Consider the following 16,946-nt stretch of genomic DNA (forward strand, 5'->3'; position numbering starts at 1 on the left):
GTCTATCAGATCTAGCCCCTTAAATCTATTTGTCATTTCCACTGTATAATCATAAGGTATTTGATTTAGGTCATACCTGAATGGTGTAGTGGTTTTCCCTACTTTCTTCAATCAAAGTTTGAATTTGGCAATAAGGAGTTCATGATCTTAGCCACAGTCAGCTCCCGGTCCATATATATATATGTTAGTATACTGTATTGGTGTTTTTCTTTCTGGCTGACTTCACTGTATATAATAGGCTCCAGTTTCATCCACCTCATTAGAACTGATTCAAATGTATTCTTTTTAATGGCTGAGTAATATTCCATTGTGTATATGTACCACAGCTTTCTTATCCATTCATCTGCTGATGGACATCTAGGTTGCTTCCATGTCCTGGCTATTATAAACAGTGCCACAGTGAACATTGGGGTACACTTGTCTCTTTCAATTCTGGTTTCCTCGGTGTGTATGCCCAGCAGTGGGAAAATGTAGGAATAGGATATTCTGAAAACAAGAGCTGGCATTAAGGAACCAGAACCACTGAGGGAAATTCAGAAAGAAAGAAAGTGAATATGGGTGGGGACTGTCACAGGCCTCAGCTTGTCTTGGATGAACCTTGCCCTGTATTCTTTAACTGCCTTAGTTTTGATCAGTGGCTCATGAAATAAACAATGATTCATTTCCAGTTGATAACAGTAAAAGATCGGCCTTGCAGAGAAAGTTGAAGTATTATTTACCAGCAATCTTGGTTTGAAAACCAATCAATTTTGAGTTTCCAACAGTGAATGATGCACAGTTTCTGTAGCACAGAAACTGAGTTGGTGGCTCGCCCATCTCAGCACTGAATGTGAACCAAAATGAATCATGGGCACTAAACAACCAGCTGTACTTGGTGACGTTGAGACTTTGTTGTTGTCTCATTCAGTCTGCAAAAAGCTGATGGACAGTTACGATGGGAGTGATTTAAATAAAGATTGACAGCTCTTCTGACATAGTCATTATCTCCTGAATAGGAAACTTTAATTCTAACAGGCAGGTTTTGACCAAAGCCCACAAAAACAAACACTTTTTTTAAAGAAGGACTTTTATGCTAGCAAAGACAGTTTAAGACATTTGTACTATGGCACTTTGTATATAAATATATATACAGGATGAAGATAAATACCTCGATATATTCCACTAAGAGTTACTAGGGAAATAGCAAGAGTGAAGATAATATTTAGGCTTTCTACTAGGCAGAGTCATAGAGATACTTAGAGTTTTGTTAATATGAAAGACTTGCATTTTTATTCTATTAGAGAAAGCGGGATGGGGTGCATTCATGAGAAAGAAAGAAAAGACAGGCAAGGGTTCCTACAGGGCTAAGATGAATCGAGTCACTAAACGTGGTTAAATGCTGCTTATTTTTCTTCTAAAATTTATTGTTTCTACTTTAATTTTGTGCATTTATACTATTATATGTGAACTCAGGGACCTTAGAAAACATGACCTATGCTTTAGAAATGTAATAAGTATGACTTAGGCCTCCCATCCCAGGGGAGTACTCCATTTGACCAGTAAATTTAAAACTGAAGAGGAATATTTCTGTTCTACCAATAACTGTTACACAGAAAAACTATGCAGTATTTCCAACCCATTATTAAAGGGCATTTTCTTTCAAAGATTTAAAACGCAAAGGATTGTTCCTGGGCTCAGGGTTGCTATTCCAGGCTTAGCAGTTAAATAAATTAAAATAAATTAAAATAATAGGGAGGTTCATGTGTGCGAAGTTGCTTCAGTCGTGTCCGACTCTTTGTGACCCTAGGGACTGTAGCCTGCCAGGCTCCTCCATCCATGGGATTCCCCGGGCAAGAATACTGGAGTGGGTTTCCATGCCCTCCTCCAGGGGATCTTCCCAACTCGGGGATAGAACCCACATCTCTTGTCCTGCATTGGCAGGCAGGTTCTTTACCACTAGTGCCACCTGGGAAGCCCCATAAGAGGGAAGTACTAGCAAGTAAGATAACACCAGTTTATTGAATTCCTTTTCCTTAAACTTAAATCACCTTTAAGAGATGAGGAAAAGATCCTAAATTTAAAATTTTCAGGGTCAGTGTGGGGCTAATGTTAAGTCACTGTAGAAACACATCGCATGATATTTTAATTGACTTTTTAGTGTAAGTAAAGCACATAATTTGGAACCAAGATGATTTTTTAAATACTGAAAATAAACATTTCTAAAAATTTTTCAGAAAAAAAAACTCCTAAGCACTATCAGTCTTCTTATAAACACATCAGTTGATCAAAAAGTCAAAATAATTTTAATTATCCTCTTATCAATTTCAATAAGGTCTTCTATCTGAAGAAATTTTCAGTAATGTCATAGAGTACTGTAGATTTGAAAGTCCTCACCAAAGTAGTCAACATGACAAGGGTATATTTAATGCTTACTGTCCTAGGGACACGGTAAGATGCTGTTATGCTCTCAAATAATGTTATCTGGGCAGAAATATGGAGAGAACTGAGTCACCATTTGACTTTAATACATTTCTTTAAACTTTTAAAGATTTTTAATTTAAAACTCTATTAACTATTTATTCTCTATCTTCCTACTAAAACATGAGGATAATAAACAGTAAATTGTCACCACAGAATTTAAGAGCTTTTCACTCAATACCTGGGCAGCAAATAATTTGAAATGAGCTCTATCTCTTGGGGGAAAAATGAATATGCTCTGGATGAAACAAATACATTAATAACCAAATCAGTAAACTACATTTAAATTTTCTTGGGAAATATTAATCTTTAAATATAAATGTTCCTCTAGTTTTCTCTCTTACCTTCTGAAACTCCTCATTGTTCCTCTTTCCTCCTCTTCTAAACATGGGTTGACCCTTGTTGCAAGAGAGGTACAAGTCTGGAATCTATCAGCAACATTCCAGAAAACCATTCTTCTCAAGCTCATCACTGATGGTAATTTCAGAGTGAAGTCCCATTGACACTTTGCGTTTTGATTTTATTTGATATATCACCAGCATTTCACTGTTGACATTACTGTGTCTCTTGACATTCTCTCTGTGCTTGGCATCCATGACACGTCTTTTTTGGAATTTTCATTCTTTTTGTCCCCTCTTTCTCTGTCTTCTCTGCTCATGCCTCTCTGCCTGCTCCTAAATAAAAGAGCTCTGCAGGCTTATTCTAGCAGATCTTTTCACTCTGTGTGTGTGTGCACTAAGTCGCTTCAGTTGTGCCCTTCTCTTTGCAACCCTATGGACCATAGCCTGCCAGGCTCCTCTGACTAGACCATAGCATGCCAGGCTCCTCTGACCATGAGATTCTCCAGGCAAGAATTCTGGAGTGGGTTGCCATACCCTCGTCCAGTGTGTCTTCCTGACCCAGGAATCAAACCCTCTCTCTTACGAGTCCTACATTGGCAGGCAGTTCTTTACCTCTAGCGACACCTGGGAAGCCCTCTTTTTATTTATTTTTCACTCACTCAAACATTGTATATATGTAGATAATGACATCTACAAAAGTATAAAAATGTAAATCAAAATACAAACGTTAGTTGTATTTTTGTCTCAGACCTCACTCCTTAGCTTCACATCCATATAGAGAACTGCATACTAGGTATCTCAGTTAGTACATCAGGTTCAACATGTTCAAGTCTGGATTCACTACATCTCTACTTAAGACTTAGTCCTCCACCAGGATCTCCTATCTCAGTGAGTACAATAATCACCTTTTCAGTGGCTCGAGCCTAACCACTCAACAAGACCCTGAACTCCCTCTGCCTCACCTCAATCCACATACCTAACCAATCATCATGTTTCTGGCTACTCTTTATCCTGGTTGACATCTCACCCCTAGGTAAACCATCCCTATAGCTCACCTCAAACTACATCACAGCACCTACACCTCGGTAGGTATTTCCTCCTACCACCATATTTCTCACAGGACAGAACATTATGCTGTTGGAGTCCTTATTTTATCTTTCAAAGTTGTATTCTCAGCATCATAGAGAGCACCTGGTGCTCATAATACCAGTTGTAACATCTGCTGTTGTTCAGTTGCTCATTTGTGTCCAACTCTTCGCAAGCCCACGGACTGCAGCACAGCAGGCTTCCCTGTCCCTCACTCTCTCCCTGAGTTTGCTCAAACTCACGTCCATTGAGTCAGTGATGCCATTCAACCATCTCATCCTCTGTCGTCCCCTTCTCCTCCTGCCCTCAATCCTTCCCAGCATCAAGGTCTTTTCCAATGAGTCACCAGTTTGCATTAGGTGGCCAAATTACCGTAGCTTCAGTATCAGTACTGTAGTTTCAGCATCAGTCCTTCCAGTGAATACTCAGGGTTGATTTTTTTCAGGATAGACTGGTTTCATCTCAATGCTTTCCAAGGGACTCTCAAGAGTCTTCTCCAGCTCATAATTTGAAAGCATCAGTTCTTTGGCACTCAGCCTTCTTTGTGGTCCAACTCTCACATCCATACATGACTACCGGAAAAACCATAGCTTTGACTATAGGGACCTTTGTCAGCAACATGATGTCTCTGCTTTTTAATAAGCTGTCTAGGTTTTTCTTTGGAGAAATAAATGGCAACCCACTCCAGTATTCTTGCCTGGAAAATTCCATGGACAGAGGAGCCTGTGGACTACAGTCCATGGGGTTGCAAAGAGTCAGACATGACTGAGCAACTGAGCATACATAGGTGTCACAACTTTTCCTCCAAGGAGCGAGCGTCTTTTAACTTCATGGCTGCAGTGATTTTGGAGCCCAAGAAAATAAAACCTGCCATTGTTTCCATAACATACCATAATCAGGTAAAGCAAAACAGTAACAACTGACACACAATGGTCAGTAATAAAGCCAGGACTGAAAGTCAGGCAACCGGCTCCAGTCATGCTTCTAACCACTTCTAGCCATACTGTACTCAGTGCTTAAGCATTTACTTAAATAAGTTAATGAAAATAAGACTTTTTCTTAATTCAGCAAAATTGTGTCTCGAAGGGCATGGGTATTAATGCCCAGGCTTAAATGTATGATTGAGAGTTAAATCCCTAAGGCATAAATATAAAATTTACTTTTTACATGCAAATCACCAAGTGATATAACACATCAGTCTGACAAAACAGTAATGCAACATCAATCATCTATTTATCCAGCAGTACGAAACTCAACATTTAGCAAGAAAACCAGGTGAAGCATATCCTTGGATCCATCCACTGTGAAGTAGCCAGATTTAAATGGAGCCTGTTAATTTAGTGTAGTGTATAAAGTGAAGGTGACTGATTCAATAGGTACAGTTACAAGACCTGGGCTAAAAATGTTCTGCTTTTCCTCACAGAGGCAGCTTCTAATTAAAGATAGACAACTGCATAAAGACACATGTTGAGGTGGAAGGAAGGCTGAAGGCAAAAAGACAAAATCCATCCATCTAGAGAAAAGATATGGGCTAATTTATTACTTGGGAAGTGAGGCAAAAAACTGTGCATACTCTAGTTGCTCCTGGAACTTTTCATGAATTACTGTCTACTGTAAAAAATTTTGCTATAACTATGATGGAATTATACAGAACATATTAAATTATAATTAGTATCCTCTCTTTTAAAAATCAATATGCAGTACTTTTCTAGTTAAAAATGTAGAGTCAGAGAATCTTGAAGTTTGATGAAAATTTGAAGTGATTTACTTTTTTTCTCATTCAGTGTGAATATCCTGCATAGTATCCCTGAAGGATTATGTAGCCTTAGCAGGAATACTTCCACTGATGGGGAATTTAGCAGTACATCAGGCAGGCTCATTCAGCACTCAGAGGCTCATGTTATTAGGGCATTCTTTCATACTTGGACCTAAATCTGTTTCATGTGACTTACACTCATTGACTCATATCTTAGTCCATTTGGGCTGTAATGGCAAAGTATTTTGCCATTACATACACACAAAGTATATGTGTCACACACTGGGTGACACATATACACCAGACATTTATTTCTCACTAATTTGTAGGCTGGAAGTCCAAGATGAAGGTATCAGCATGGATTTAAATGGAGCCTGTTCACTTAGCGCAGTGTATAAAGTTAAGGTGACTGATTCAATAGGTACAGTTACATGACCTGGGCTAAAAATGTTCTGCTTTTCCTCCTTCCTAATGTTCTCCTTCCTAATTCATAGCTGGTGCCTTCTCAATGTGTCCTTACATGGTAGAATGGGCTGTGGCCTTTTTTATAAATGCACTAATCCCATTTCTACGGGCACCACTATCACCACCTAAGCACCTTCCAAAAGTCCCACCATCACATAGGGCATTAAGAGTTCAACACAAGAATTTTGGAGGGACGCAAACATTCAGACTATAGCAGTCCATATTCTGCTCTCTGGAGTAAAGCAGACAGAATTACTCTCTCTCTAACACCTTAATCTTACAATAGAAAATAGCATTGCAGAGCTGAAAAGGACCACACGAAGTAACAAAACATCCCTTTTACAGAAAAGAACATGGAAGCTCAAAGTAGTAATATAGGACATACATCTGGATATTAGTAAAGCTATAAGTAAAACCCTTCTGACTGATATTTCCCCAATTCTCCAGTCCTTTTTATTACTTTATTCCATTTATTATTATTGTTATCATGTTACTCTCCCACACATATATATTAAGACAATAATCATTTCTTAATTAGCTCTTGTCTGGTTAAATAACCTTGTTAGACTTGAGTAATAACCATAATACTCAAAGTAGAAAAACCAGCATCAGTTCATTTGTTTCTCAGTCAAGAATAAATATAATCATGATCAAAAGTTTCCAGCCCAAACCATAAGGGCACTAGATAAAGTACTTTTTAAAAAAATATAAAGTGAAAAAGTTGGTTTAAAACTCAACCTTCAAAAAACTAAGATCATGGCACCCAGCCCCATCAATTCATGGCAAATGGATGGGAAACAATGGAAATAGTGACAGACTTTATTTTTTTGGGCTCCAAAATCACTGCAGATGGTGACTGAAGCCATGAAATTAAAAGACACTTGCTCCTTGGAAGAAAAGCTTTGACCAACCTAAACAGTATATTAAAAAGCAGAGACCTTACTTTTCCAACAAAGGTCTGTCTAGTCAAAGCTGTTTTTTCCAGTGGTCACATATGCATGTGAGAGTAGGACTACCAAGAAAGCTGAGTGCCAGAGAATTGATGCTTTTGAACTGTGGCATTGGAGAAGACTCTTGAGAGTCCCTTAGACTTCAAGGGGATCCAACCAGTCAATCCTAAAGGAAATCAGCCTTGAATATTCATTGGAAAGACTGATGCTAAAGCTGAAACTCCAAAACTTTGGCCACCTTATGCGAAGAGCTGACTCATTGGAAAAGACCCTGCTGCTGGGAAAGATTGAAGGCAGGAGGAGAAGGAGACGACAGAGGATGAGATGGTTGGATGGCATCACCAACTGGATGGACATGAGTTTGATCAAGCTCCAAGAGTTGGTGATAGGGAAGCCTGGCATGCTGCAGTCCATGGGGTTGAAAGAGTTGGACATGACTGAGTGATTGAACTGAACTGAATCATCCAATACAGAAAAAATGAAATGCAATCTCTTCTATGCAACAGAGTAGAATGGATGAGATCGGCTGTACCCAGACAAACACAGCCAGACACTATGCTTTCCAAGTCTAAGCATCTAATTAATCACAGGCCACAGTTTTTACCAAATGCTTTGGCACTATAACATCTGCACTGCCATCTTTCTAGCCTCCATCATTTGTTTCCTTGCCATTTTTTTGTCCAGCCCTTAAGACAAAAATTTTCACTTTCTGCTGTGACAGCATTCCACTTTTTAGGGTACATCAGGACAGGCTGGTTTTTGTTGCCCTATCAAACATCCCCAAATCTCGGCGGCTTAACATTTGCAAAGACTTATTCCTCACTAACACTACATGTGTTTTTTTTTTTTAATTTATTTATTTTAATTGGAGGCTAATTACTTTATAATATTGTAGCGGTTTTTGCCATACTTTGACATGAATCAGCCATGGGTGTACATGTGTTGTCAAGGATGCTGGCTCTATTCTGGTCATTCATGGAGCCTGAATGACAAGGGCTCCAGCTAGACACAAACTCCAACAGTGGCTACCAAGAAAGGAGCCATCTTCAATGCTTCTCATTGGCAATTAAATGCTTCTACTTAGAGGTAACGCATGTCTCTTCCAGTCACATTTTAATTGGTCAAAATAAGTCATGTGATCAGAGGGCACAGAAACGTGAAATCCTCTTAATGTGTCTCCCAGGCAAGGAACTGAAGTATCTGTGAAGCCCGAATGACCCACCAGCTCTCCCAATTTCTTCTTCCACCGATTCTCCTACTAATTACAGAAGAGTATCTTCCTTTATTTTTTAATATAAGACTTTGGGAAATATCTTTGCAACATGTTTCCCTCAAAAGCATATAAATTGTGTCTCCAGAGAGTAAATAAAGCAGGGAGATAGAAGCTAACATAAATATTATACTACTTGTTATTTTATGTCTATGTTTATGTACACATTTACTTCAGATACAGGTGAGTGAAAATAGGCTTTGGGTGTCCCTCTGGAAAATAGAACAGTATGTGGCATTAACTTGGGGCTTTCCTGGTAGCTGAGACATAAAGAATTATCCTGCAATGCAGGAGACTCGGATTTGATTTCTGGATCAGGAAGATCCCCTGATCAGGGAATGGCTATCCACCCCAATGGCCACCTTTATTCTTGCCCGGAGAATTCCATTGCCAGAGGAGACTGGAAGGCTACAGTCCATGAGGTTGCCAAGATCAGACACAACTGAGCACACACACATTATGGCATTAATTTAGGATTTAGACTTTAAAGTTTTATTCTTTGTAGTTAACAAAAGACCCGGGAATGGGACTTTGGAAGGGTAGTTCTATAGTCTGTCCTTTTGCATTTAGTATTTTCAAATCTACCACAGTTGAGTCTTCTCCAAGGCTTAAAGGCCCATGAAATATACCTTTGCACATTTGCTGAAAGAAAGAAGAACCATTTCCTCCAGTGTAGAAACACCTATTACTAAGAATCAAGGAAGAACTTAGCCACATAGTTGCAAAAGAAATACTTTCTGACAGACTCAGAAATGTGACTTAAAGCAGCTACATATAGGTTAAAGGTAAGTTTACCACAACATAATTGCATGTTGTAATGTTTAAACTCTGGCACATAATCACAGTGCAACTTATAAAGGCTTTCCTTTGCAAAATTTCTTTACTACAGATTTCTTTTCTTTACAAAAATTCATCTCTCCTTAACTAGGGAAAAACCAAAAAAAAAAAAAAAAAACCTCATTTTGAATGGGTGACACAGAATATGTAAATATTATCTTTTACTTCATTTAAAACCTTGCCAATGATTTCTATATTTTTATCTCCTAGAGCTAAAAAAAAAAACAAATTGTTCTTTATACTTGCTAAATCCATTTTATCTGAAAAGTAGAAACAAAAAGGGAGATTTCTTTGCTTCCCACATAATTTCCTTATTCACCTTTTTACATCAGATTTTCCTTTTTTTAAAACCATGAATACTGTTGTCAAGATAACCTGACTATATATAATGGATAAAATAAGAAAAAATATGTTCAAAGTGGTATTTAAATTTTTCTCCAGTTGTTTTATTCTCTCCATGCTTTGAAATAAAACAATGAAAAATCATCTCTCAAATATATTATCTAATAAACAAAGTGTGTGTTAGTTGTTTAGTTGTGTCTGACTCTTTGCGACCCCAGCCAGCAGTAATCAACAGGATGCCTTTGCAGATATATTTAATAATACAAAATATCTGTAAACATAGTAAATGGATTTTTAAAAAATAAATGTCTATCTTAGTTAGTTATTTTTGGCCACTCCAAAGGGCATGTGGGATCTTAGTTCCTTGACCAGGGATTGAACCCATGCGCCCTACAATGGGAGCATGGAGTCTTGACCACTGGACTGCCAGGGAAATCCCCCACAGTAAATGGAGACATAGCCCATAAACACTTTCAATATTAGAGTTTATCTCCTTTTAAATCATGATTCTTAAAACCCCTGTACAGAATCCTATAGGGTAGAGTGATCTTCCAGAATTTCACACTTATTTAGCACCATTACCGAAATAATGATTAAGGATAATCATTTGGAATTTGCACACCAATGTATCCTTGATTTTTCTAGAGATAGTCTAGTGTAAAGATTAAGAATTGGAGCCTTAAAGTCAGAGACCTATACTTACAGTAATCACACCTACTTATAGGGTTATCAGGATGAAATGAGTAAATACTCAGCACAGAGACTGGAGCAAAACATACCTTCAATAAATACATGCTATAATTATTATATTATATATTATCTGGTCAAGCTACATGGGGAGCTCACAAATAGGAAAAGATAAGCAGCGTCATAAAAATAGGCCACACTTGACTCATAGAGACAAGTTGTGAATAAACATCTACAAAATCATATTCATTTTGATATTATTAAAAAATCTATTTTTGTTTAATTGCTAATAATTGAATTCAAAATACTATATATCTAAAGCAACATTTAGTAATATTGCTAAAGCATAAAGATAGCTTAGAGTGTATACTTTCCTCCAAGTACTTAGTGACCATTATTTTTGTAGTCTGTACATGAAAAAAAAAAATAAACCCTCTGAATTAAATCCAAGAATAAAGAGATTTTATGTTTTCTTTTGGAAATGCAGGTAAACAGTATGCACTTTATGCAATTTATGAAGTTCAAATTATCATCAATTACAAGGCTTCTGAGTATCAGAGTAGATAACTTTTCACACATCAGGCTGAATCCCCGTGCTTGGGCAGTGTCACACAGCCTGGTGAAGTGCCCTTCTTGCTGTTTCTGTATTCCTGCCATTTCTGTCTAAGCTTGTTCAATATACATAAATAACACTGACTCCGCAAAAAAACAAAGTTCCATAAGACATGCATTGTTTTCTCATTGCAATAATTGGGCTGGACAACTAAAGGAAATTACATAAAGAAGTGCCAATGAGCCAGATGTGATCTGTAGAGAATTTCCCTCCCTTGTACGATGTCTTCAAAGCAAAATTACACCCTGTCAAATATGCTGGAAATTCAGTATTTACTGAATTTTATATCATATTTCATTGAAAATTCTTGCTTATTTTTACTGAGTCAAAAACCTACTTACTTCTGATAAAATCTTATTTGCTTTTACTGTATTAGTAAATGTATCTCTTGTAAATGGGTATATGCAACAATGTGTAGGCAAAAAGTGATTAGTTAGGATAATGGTTTTCATCATTTTAATGACAGAGCATAGTGTCCACTAGAAATACCTCTCTAGATAGAATTCTATACATTTAAAGAAAACTAAATCCAACTCAAGTCTTTTGTGAATGAGGCAAGATACAGTCAATAAAATGAAACAGTCTCTTACCAGAATAAAATGATCCTAACATTTCCTTTCTTCCAGAAAGCTCTTGCAGATTTTCCCCAGTCAGGATAGGGTTTGTCCTGAAGCATCATATCAGTGACCTGCAACAATGAAAGAAACTTATTAGGCACTTTCATAAATCTTCCATTCAGCTTTAAATATACATATACATAAATGATATATATAAAATCCACATTTTGCTAAGTATAAAATATGTATTTTAACATTAGAACACATGTAGAGATAAAATTTCCAAGGATATATTTCCTTCAGTTAAAAGTTTTCACCGTTCATTTGATTTTACATAATGAATGAGCATATTTAAGGTCGTTCAACGTATCAAATAGTGATATTCTTTTAAAAGCATCCATCAAGATGATCTTATATAAGGAAGCATCTTAAGATACTGTTAGCTTCTCCATAGAAACAAAAACATAATATTTAAATTAAATGCCATATTCTTTTAAAATGTGTCTAAATCAGAAACTCCAAAATTCAAATATTCCCTGATGTGTTGAGATTTTTACCTATACTACTACTCAAAACAGTGACTTCTTTTTTCTCCCTTTTCCCTTTCAATGGTATGAACCCTTTAAAATATATATTTATTTATTTATTTCGCTGCATCAGGTCTTAGTAGCAGCACGTGTGCTCTTTCATTGTGGCATGCAGGCTCTCCTCTAGTTGTGGCACATGGGCTAGTTGCCCCAAGGCATGTGGGATCTTAGTTCCCAAATCAGGGACCAAACCCATGTCTCCTGCTTTGGGAGGTGGACTGTTAAAAAAATGGACCACCAGGGAAGACCCATGACTTGAACCCTTTTTATGGCACATTTATTCTAATTATCCAGCATTCTCTCAAAAACGGTCTACCTCTTTTTCTCACACGCACCGATTCTGAAATCTTGGATAAAGTCACATCACCACTGTGATGTTTTCCCTGTTCCTTCCAATTGTGGTTCTTGAGTCATCCTTCTTATGTCACGTATTCCTTTCCACCTTCTATTTTACTCATTTACGTACTATTTCCCCTCTATTCTCTACATTTTAAAATTCTTGAAGGTGAAGATTTGTCTTTGTTTCCCTTTTAATGTCTAAGAATCTTTTACATAAAAGACTTCAAAATATTTGCTCAAAGAAGATACAAGGAAATGAATTGATACAAATGCATGCTTGTTTTTGCAAATGCATTCACAGTAAGATAGGGGTAAGAGGTTGATAGGTACAAACTCCTGTATATAAAATAAATAAGCTAAAAGGATATATTGTACAACACATGGAATATAGTCAATATTTTATGATAACTTTAAATAGAGTATAATCTATAAAATACTGAATTATGATGTACACCTGAAACTAATACAATACTATAAATCACCTATACTTCAATTTTAAAAAGCACAAAAATGCATTAACAAAGTAAACTGCTCACTGGCCACATCTCATATTAATAGTTTCTGCCAATATTAAAAATAATCATAAGTAAATAACCTACTACAAAAGTATTTTTAAAAAGCTGATAGAGATGGGGAATCTACTTTTTCTAATAAAAGAAAATGTATTTGTGTATGTACACACACATGTTCCTTTTTCCACAAAATATACCTTCCTTTTAAGAGAACAGTATTTCATTAATTCTATATTGAATTGCTAGAGTTCAAATTCAAACAAAACAAATTCAAAATTAAGAAAATATGTAGGATGAGATATACTGAATTGAGTAAGGAAGGATTTTCATCATCTATTAAAATATACTTTTTCTTGCTCTTTTAAAGTGTTAACATTACATTTAAGTGTGACTTCCAACAATGATCTGACTGGAATGGAATGGGTGAGAGTTAATTATTTATGATGAAAGATTTTGACTGGGTGGAGGAGGGATGTCTTCTGGATCAGTGACCCCATGAATACTACTAGAATTTCTGTGGAAGGCACACCAATTCTCAAGCAAGCAACATCTAAGAAATGGTCTCTAGAAACACTCACTGGCATGTTAGTGATTAAGATGCAATCAGAACAGAGGGTGAGGAGCCCAGTCTCCAGGAAATATTCACTCATTTCTTCTTTATACTCTCTTTTCAACATCACTTCTTGGATAGAACTCCCAAGCTTCTCTTGGTTGATGAGAACCAAAGCAAGTTCATGGACCATCACTGAATAACACTGTGAATTTATCATACCTCTGTCTAACTCAGGGCTTACACCAACTTTGTGTGATGTGGTTTTATTATTGAATCTGAAGATTCAAGCATAAGTAGTTTTAATATAAACTTTCAGTTTATTTCTTTAAATTGTTAGTAACACTGGTAATTGTGAATGCAAGTTATATTATGAATTCAAAAGGGAGAAACACTTGTTTCGCCTACTTTTAAAGGAAACTTATTTACTAATGACTTTATTATTTGTTTTCTTCATGACACTACGATTACAAGATTTTATTTTCTCACTCAGACTACTGCCTATAGATTGTATCTTTAATCAAAAAAGATTCATGATATTTAACAGAATGAACAAAGGGAAGATGATAGAATAAAAGTGAACCATGAATTAAGTGAGTTACATGGTTCCTAGAAAATGAGTAAAGACAAAAGCAGAGACATTTAAATTCCATATATTCTTGGGCATAAAAAGAGTTTTATATCATAACTTCCCTTGAGGAAAGAATTGCTATTCTTCCAAATATAATGAGTTCGTCCACTATTCCTTCATAACCATCTTGAATAACAATTCTCTTGTCAAATTTCATTTTTTATAAAACCTAAAGTTTAAGTAAATAAACACTTAAATAAATATTTCATGTTTCACCAGTTTTGTAACAGATTTAATTAATTCTGTTCAGCAATATTTATCCTGTTTCAGAATGTGGCTGCATGGTAATAAATATTTTCAAGGTACAGAATGATTACTGGGTGAATTTTATTCAATTTTCAATGTTTTCTCCAGGGCAGTTTCTGAGAAATATTTATTATATTTTCTATAAGGAGGCAATCTGCTGCTATATACCAATTATTACAGCAGCATGTTTTGTAAAAATGACATTCAAGGATAAAGGCTTTATTCAGGAAAATGGCAAGATGAGGCAAAGAACATTTTTCTGATGCCAGACAGCTGGTCTTTTTCACCCCCAGCTCCAACTCTTTATTTTAAGTCATAGCATCAGATCAATGTCAGGTCACTTGCAGCTAAATTGGCAGGAGCAGAGACAGTCATTAAAGGGATGCATTCAATAAAGAAAAATCCAATTACCTTCTGCATTAGAGAAATCAAATTCATTTCTTGTGTTGGTCAAGGACAGTCTTTGTGGGAAAAGATGCAGGAAAGGGAGTGCTGAGGACAATGCAAAAAATGGTTGCTGTGTAACATAAATGTAATGCAAAACTTGCTGATGCTTTTCTCTAAGGAAGACTACTAGAAATTGAAATTGTGCGACTTTCTAAGCTGAGAGATATTTGTTTAACTCTTTAAGTTTCACAATTGTTCCCTTACCCTTTCCTCTTTACTAGGTCTTTGCACAAAATTTAGAACTTCATTATGTTCCTTATTGCATTATGCCTTGAAGGTAGTTTTACTCAGTAGAATACAAGCTTATTTTAAGGTTTGATAAACGACAATCCACTCCAGTATGCCTGCCTTTAGAATTCCATGGACAGAGGAGCCTGGTAGGCTACAGTGCATGGGTTGCAAAGAGTCAGACATGACTGAGTGACTAACAATTTCACTTTCACTTTCATTTTCATTGTGCAATCTGACCAGAAACATGAATATTGAGTTGCTTTTTTTTTTTTCAGTTCTTTAAATGTTTGGTAGATTTCACCAGTGAAACCGTTACATCCAGTGGGCTTTTATTTATTAGGATATTTTTGATTACTGATTCAGTTTTCTTACTAGTTATAGATCTATTTCTTCATAATGCAGTTTTGGTAGGTTTTGCGTTTCTAGGAATTTCTTCATTTCATTTAGATTTTCCCATTTTTTGGTGTATTGTTGTTCATAGTAATCTCTTATAATCCTTTTTATTTCTGTAGAATCAATAGTAATGTCCCCACTTTCATTCAGATTTTAGTAATTTGAATCTTCTCTCTTATCTTAGTCTGTGTGGCTAAAAGTTTGTTATATTTATTGATCTTTTCAAAGAAAAAACTTCTGGTTTCACGAATTTTCTGTATTGTATTTCTACTTTTATAGAGAGATAGATGAAGATCGAGTTTTAAAAGTCAATGTTAAGTGTTAGTCACTCAATTGTGTCCAACTCTTTGCGTCCCCATAGACTATAGCCCACCAGGTTCCTCTGTCCATGGAATTCTCCAGGCAAAAATACTGGAGTGGGTAGCTATTCCCTTCTCCAGGGGATCTTCCCAACGCAGGGATTGAACCCAGGTCTCCTGCATTGCAGACAGGTTCTTTACCATCTGATCCACAGAATATGAAAGAAAGTAATCTCTACAGGAATCTAAGTGAAAACTTTGCTCCTGTGTGAGTTGAGTGTATACGATGTGGAGAGTAACAGGGCAGCAGGAAAGTAACAATGATGTCAGTAATATCTGACATTTGCTAGTGAACTTAATGGATTACAAACCCTTAGACATACTTTTCTTAACAATTGTTCAATTTTATGTCATTATATCCAACCTTTTGTCCATAGAGAAAGAAAAATTAGTGAGCAGGGTTACACTGATGCACTATTAATATTTTGTTCAGCAGTTAGCCTGCCCTACTTCTCATCCATGTGTTATCTCTAACTAGCTTTAGATTTGGGGCAAAATAATCAATCTCTCTGTGTCTCAGTTTCTTATTCATCATCTCTCTGTGTCAGTTGCTCAGTCCATGGACTGTAACCTGCCAGGCTCCTCTGTCCATAGGATTTCCCAGACAAGAAGACCGAAGTGGGTTGCCATTTCCTTCTTCAGGGGATCTTTCCGACCTAGGGGTTGAACTCAGATCTCCTGCATTGTAGGCAGTTTCTTTACCATCTGAGCCACTGTTCTTCATCTAAGGGCACATAATACATATTAACAGGTGTTATAATAGTAATAATTGATGTCGTTGATAATTTGTGGTTGATATCTGGAACTTCCACCCAATCATTCTGCTTCCTGTGACTGTGTTGAATAGCGATTTGGAGTCAAAGGGACTGACAATCAAATCATCACTTCCATAAAGACAAGACTATCATATATTGAAGTGTTAGAAAATGATGAAAATATCCTATAATGTTAAAAATATGTTATAGTTTAAAATTGCTGTTAAAAAGTAAGGCAATGGAGGTCAGCAACTAAAGGCTGCAACAACCTAAGACAGTTTCCTAGATGTGTGTAATGTAAGTGAGCATTCATTTGCATTTTAACATTCCCCACCTTTTCCAGTCTCATTTTCTTAGCCCAACTATATATGCAGGTACTCAAATGTAGGTGGTGGTGGTGATTTAGTTTTTAAGTCATGTCCGACTCTTGCAATACTATGACTGTAGCCCGCCAGACCCCTCTGTCTACAGGATTTTCCAGGCAAGAATACTGGAGTGGGTTGCCATTTCCTTCTCTAAATGTAGGTACTACATA

The 16,946-nt window shown here is 36.5% G+C and overlaps 1 protein-coding gene across 17 annotated transcripts in view; it reads right to left on the minus strand.

The window, feature by feature from the left end:
- Positions 1–16,946, minus strand: part of TMEM117 (transmembrane protein 117) — a 543,516-nt gene that overhangs the window by 169,146 nt on the left and 357,424 nt on the right. For all 17 annotated transcript variants that reach the window (XM_081593589.1, XM_081593588.1, XM_081593586.1 and 14 more), the window contains one exon: positions 11,395–11,492. In XM_081593589.1, coding sequence (XP_081449715.1) covers positions 11,395–11,492 — 98 coding nt within the window. The remainder of the gene's footprint in view (positions 1–11,394; positions 11,493–16,946) is intronic.

This window comes from Giraffa tippelskirchi, chromosome 4, assembly GCF_054371585.1.
Source record: "Giraffa tippelskirchi isolate mGirTip1 chromosome 4, T2T-mGirTip1v1.2.pri, whole genome shotgun sequence".
Classification (NCBI taxonomy): Eukaryota; Metazoa; Chordata; class Mammalia; order Artiodactyla; family Giraffidae; genus Giraffa; species Giraffa tippelskirchi.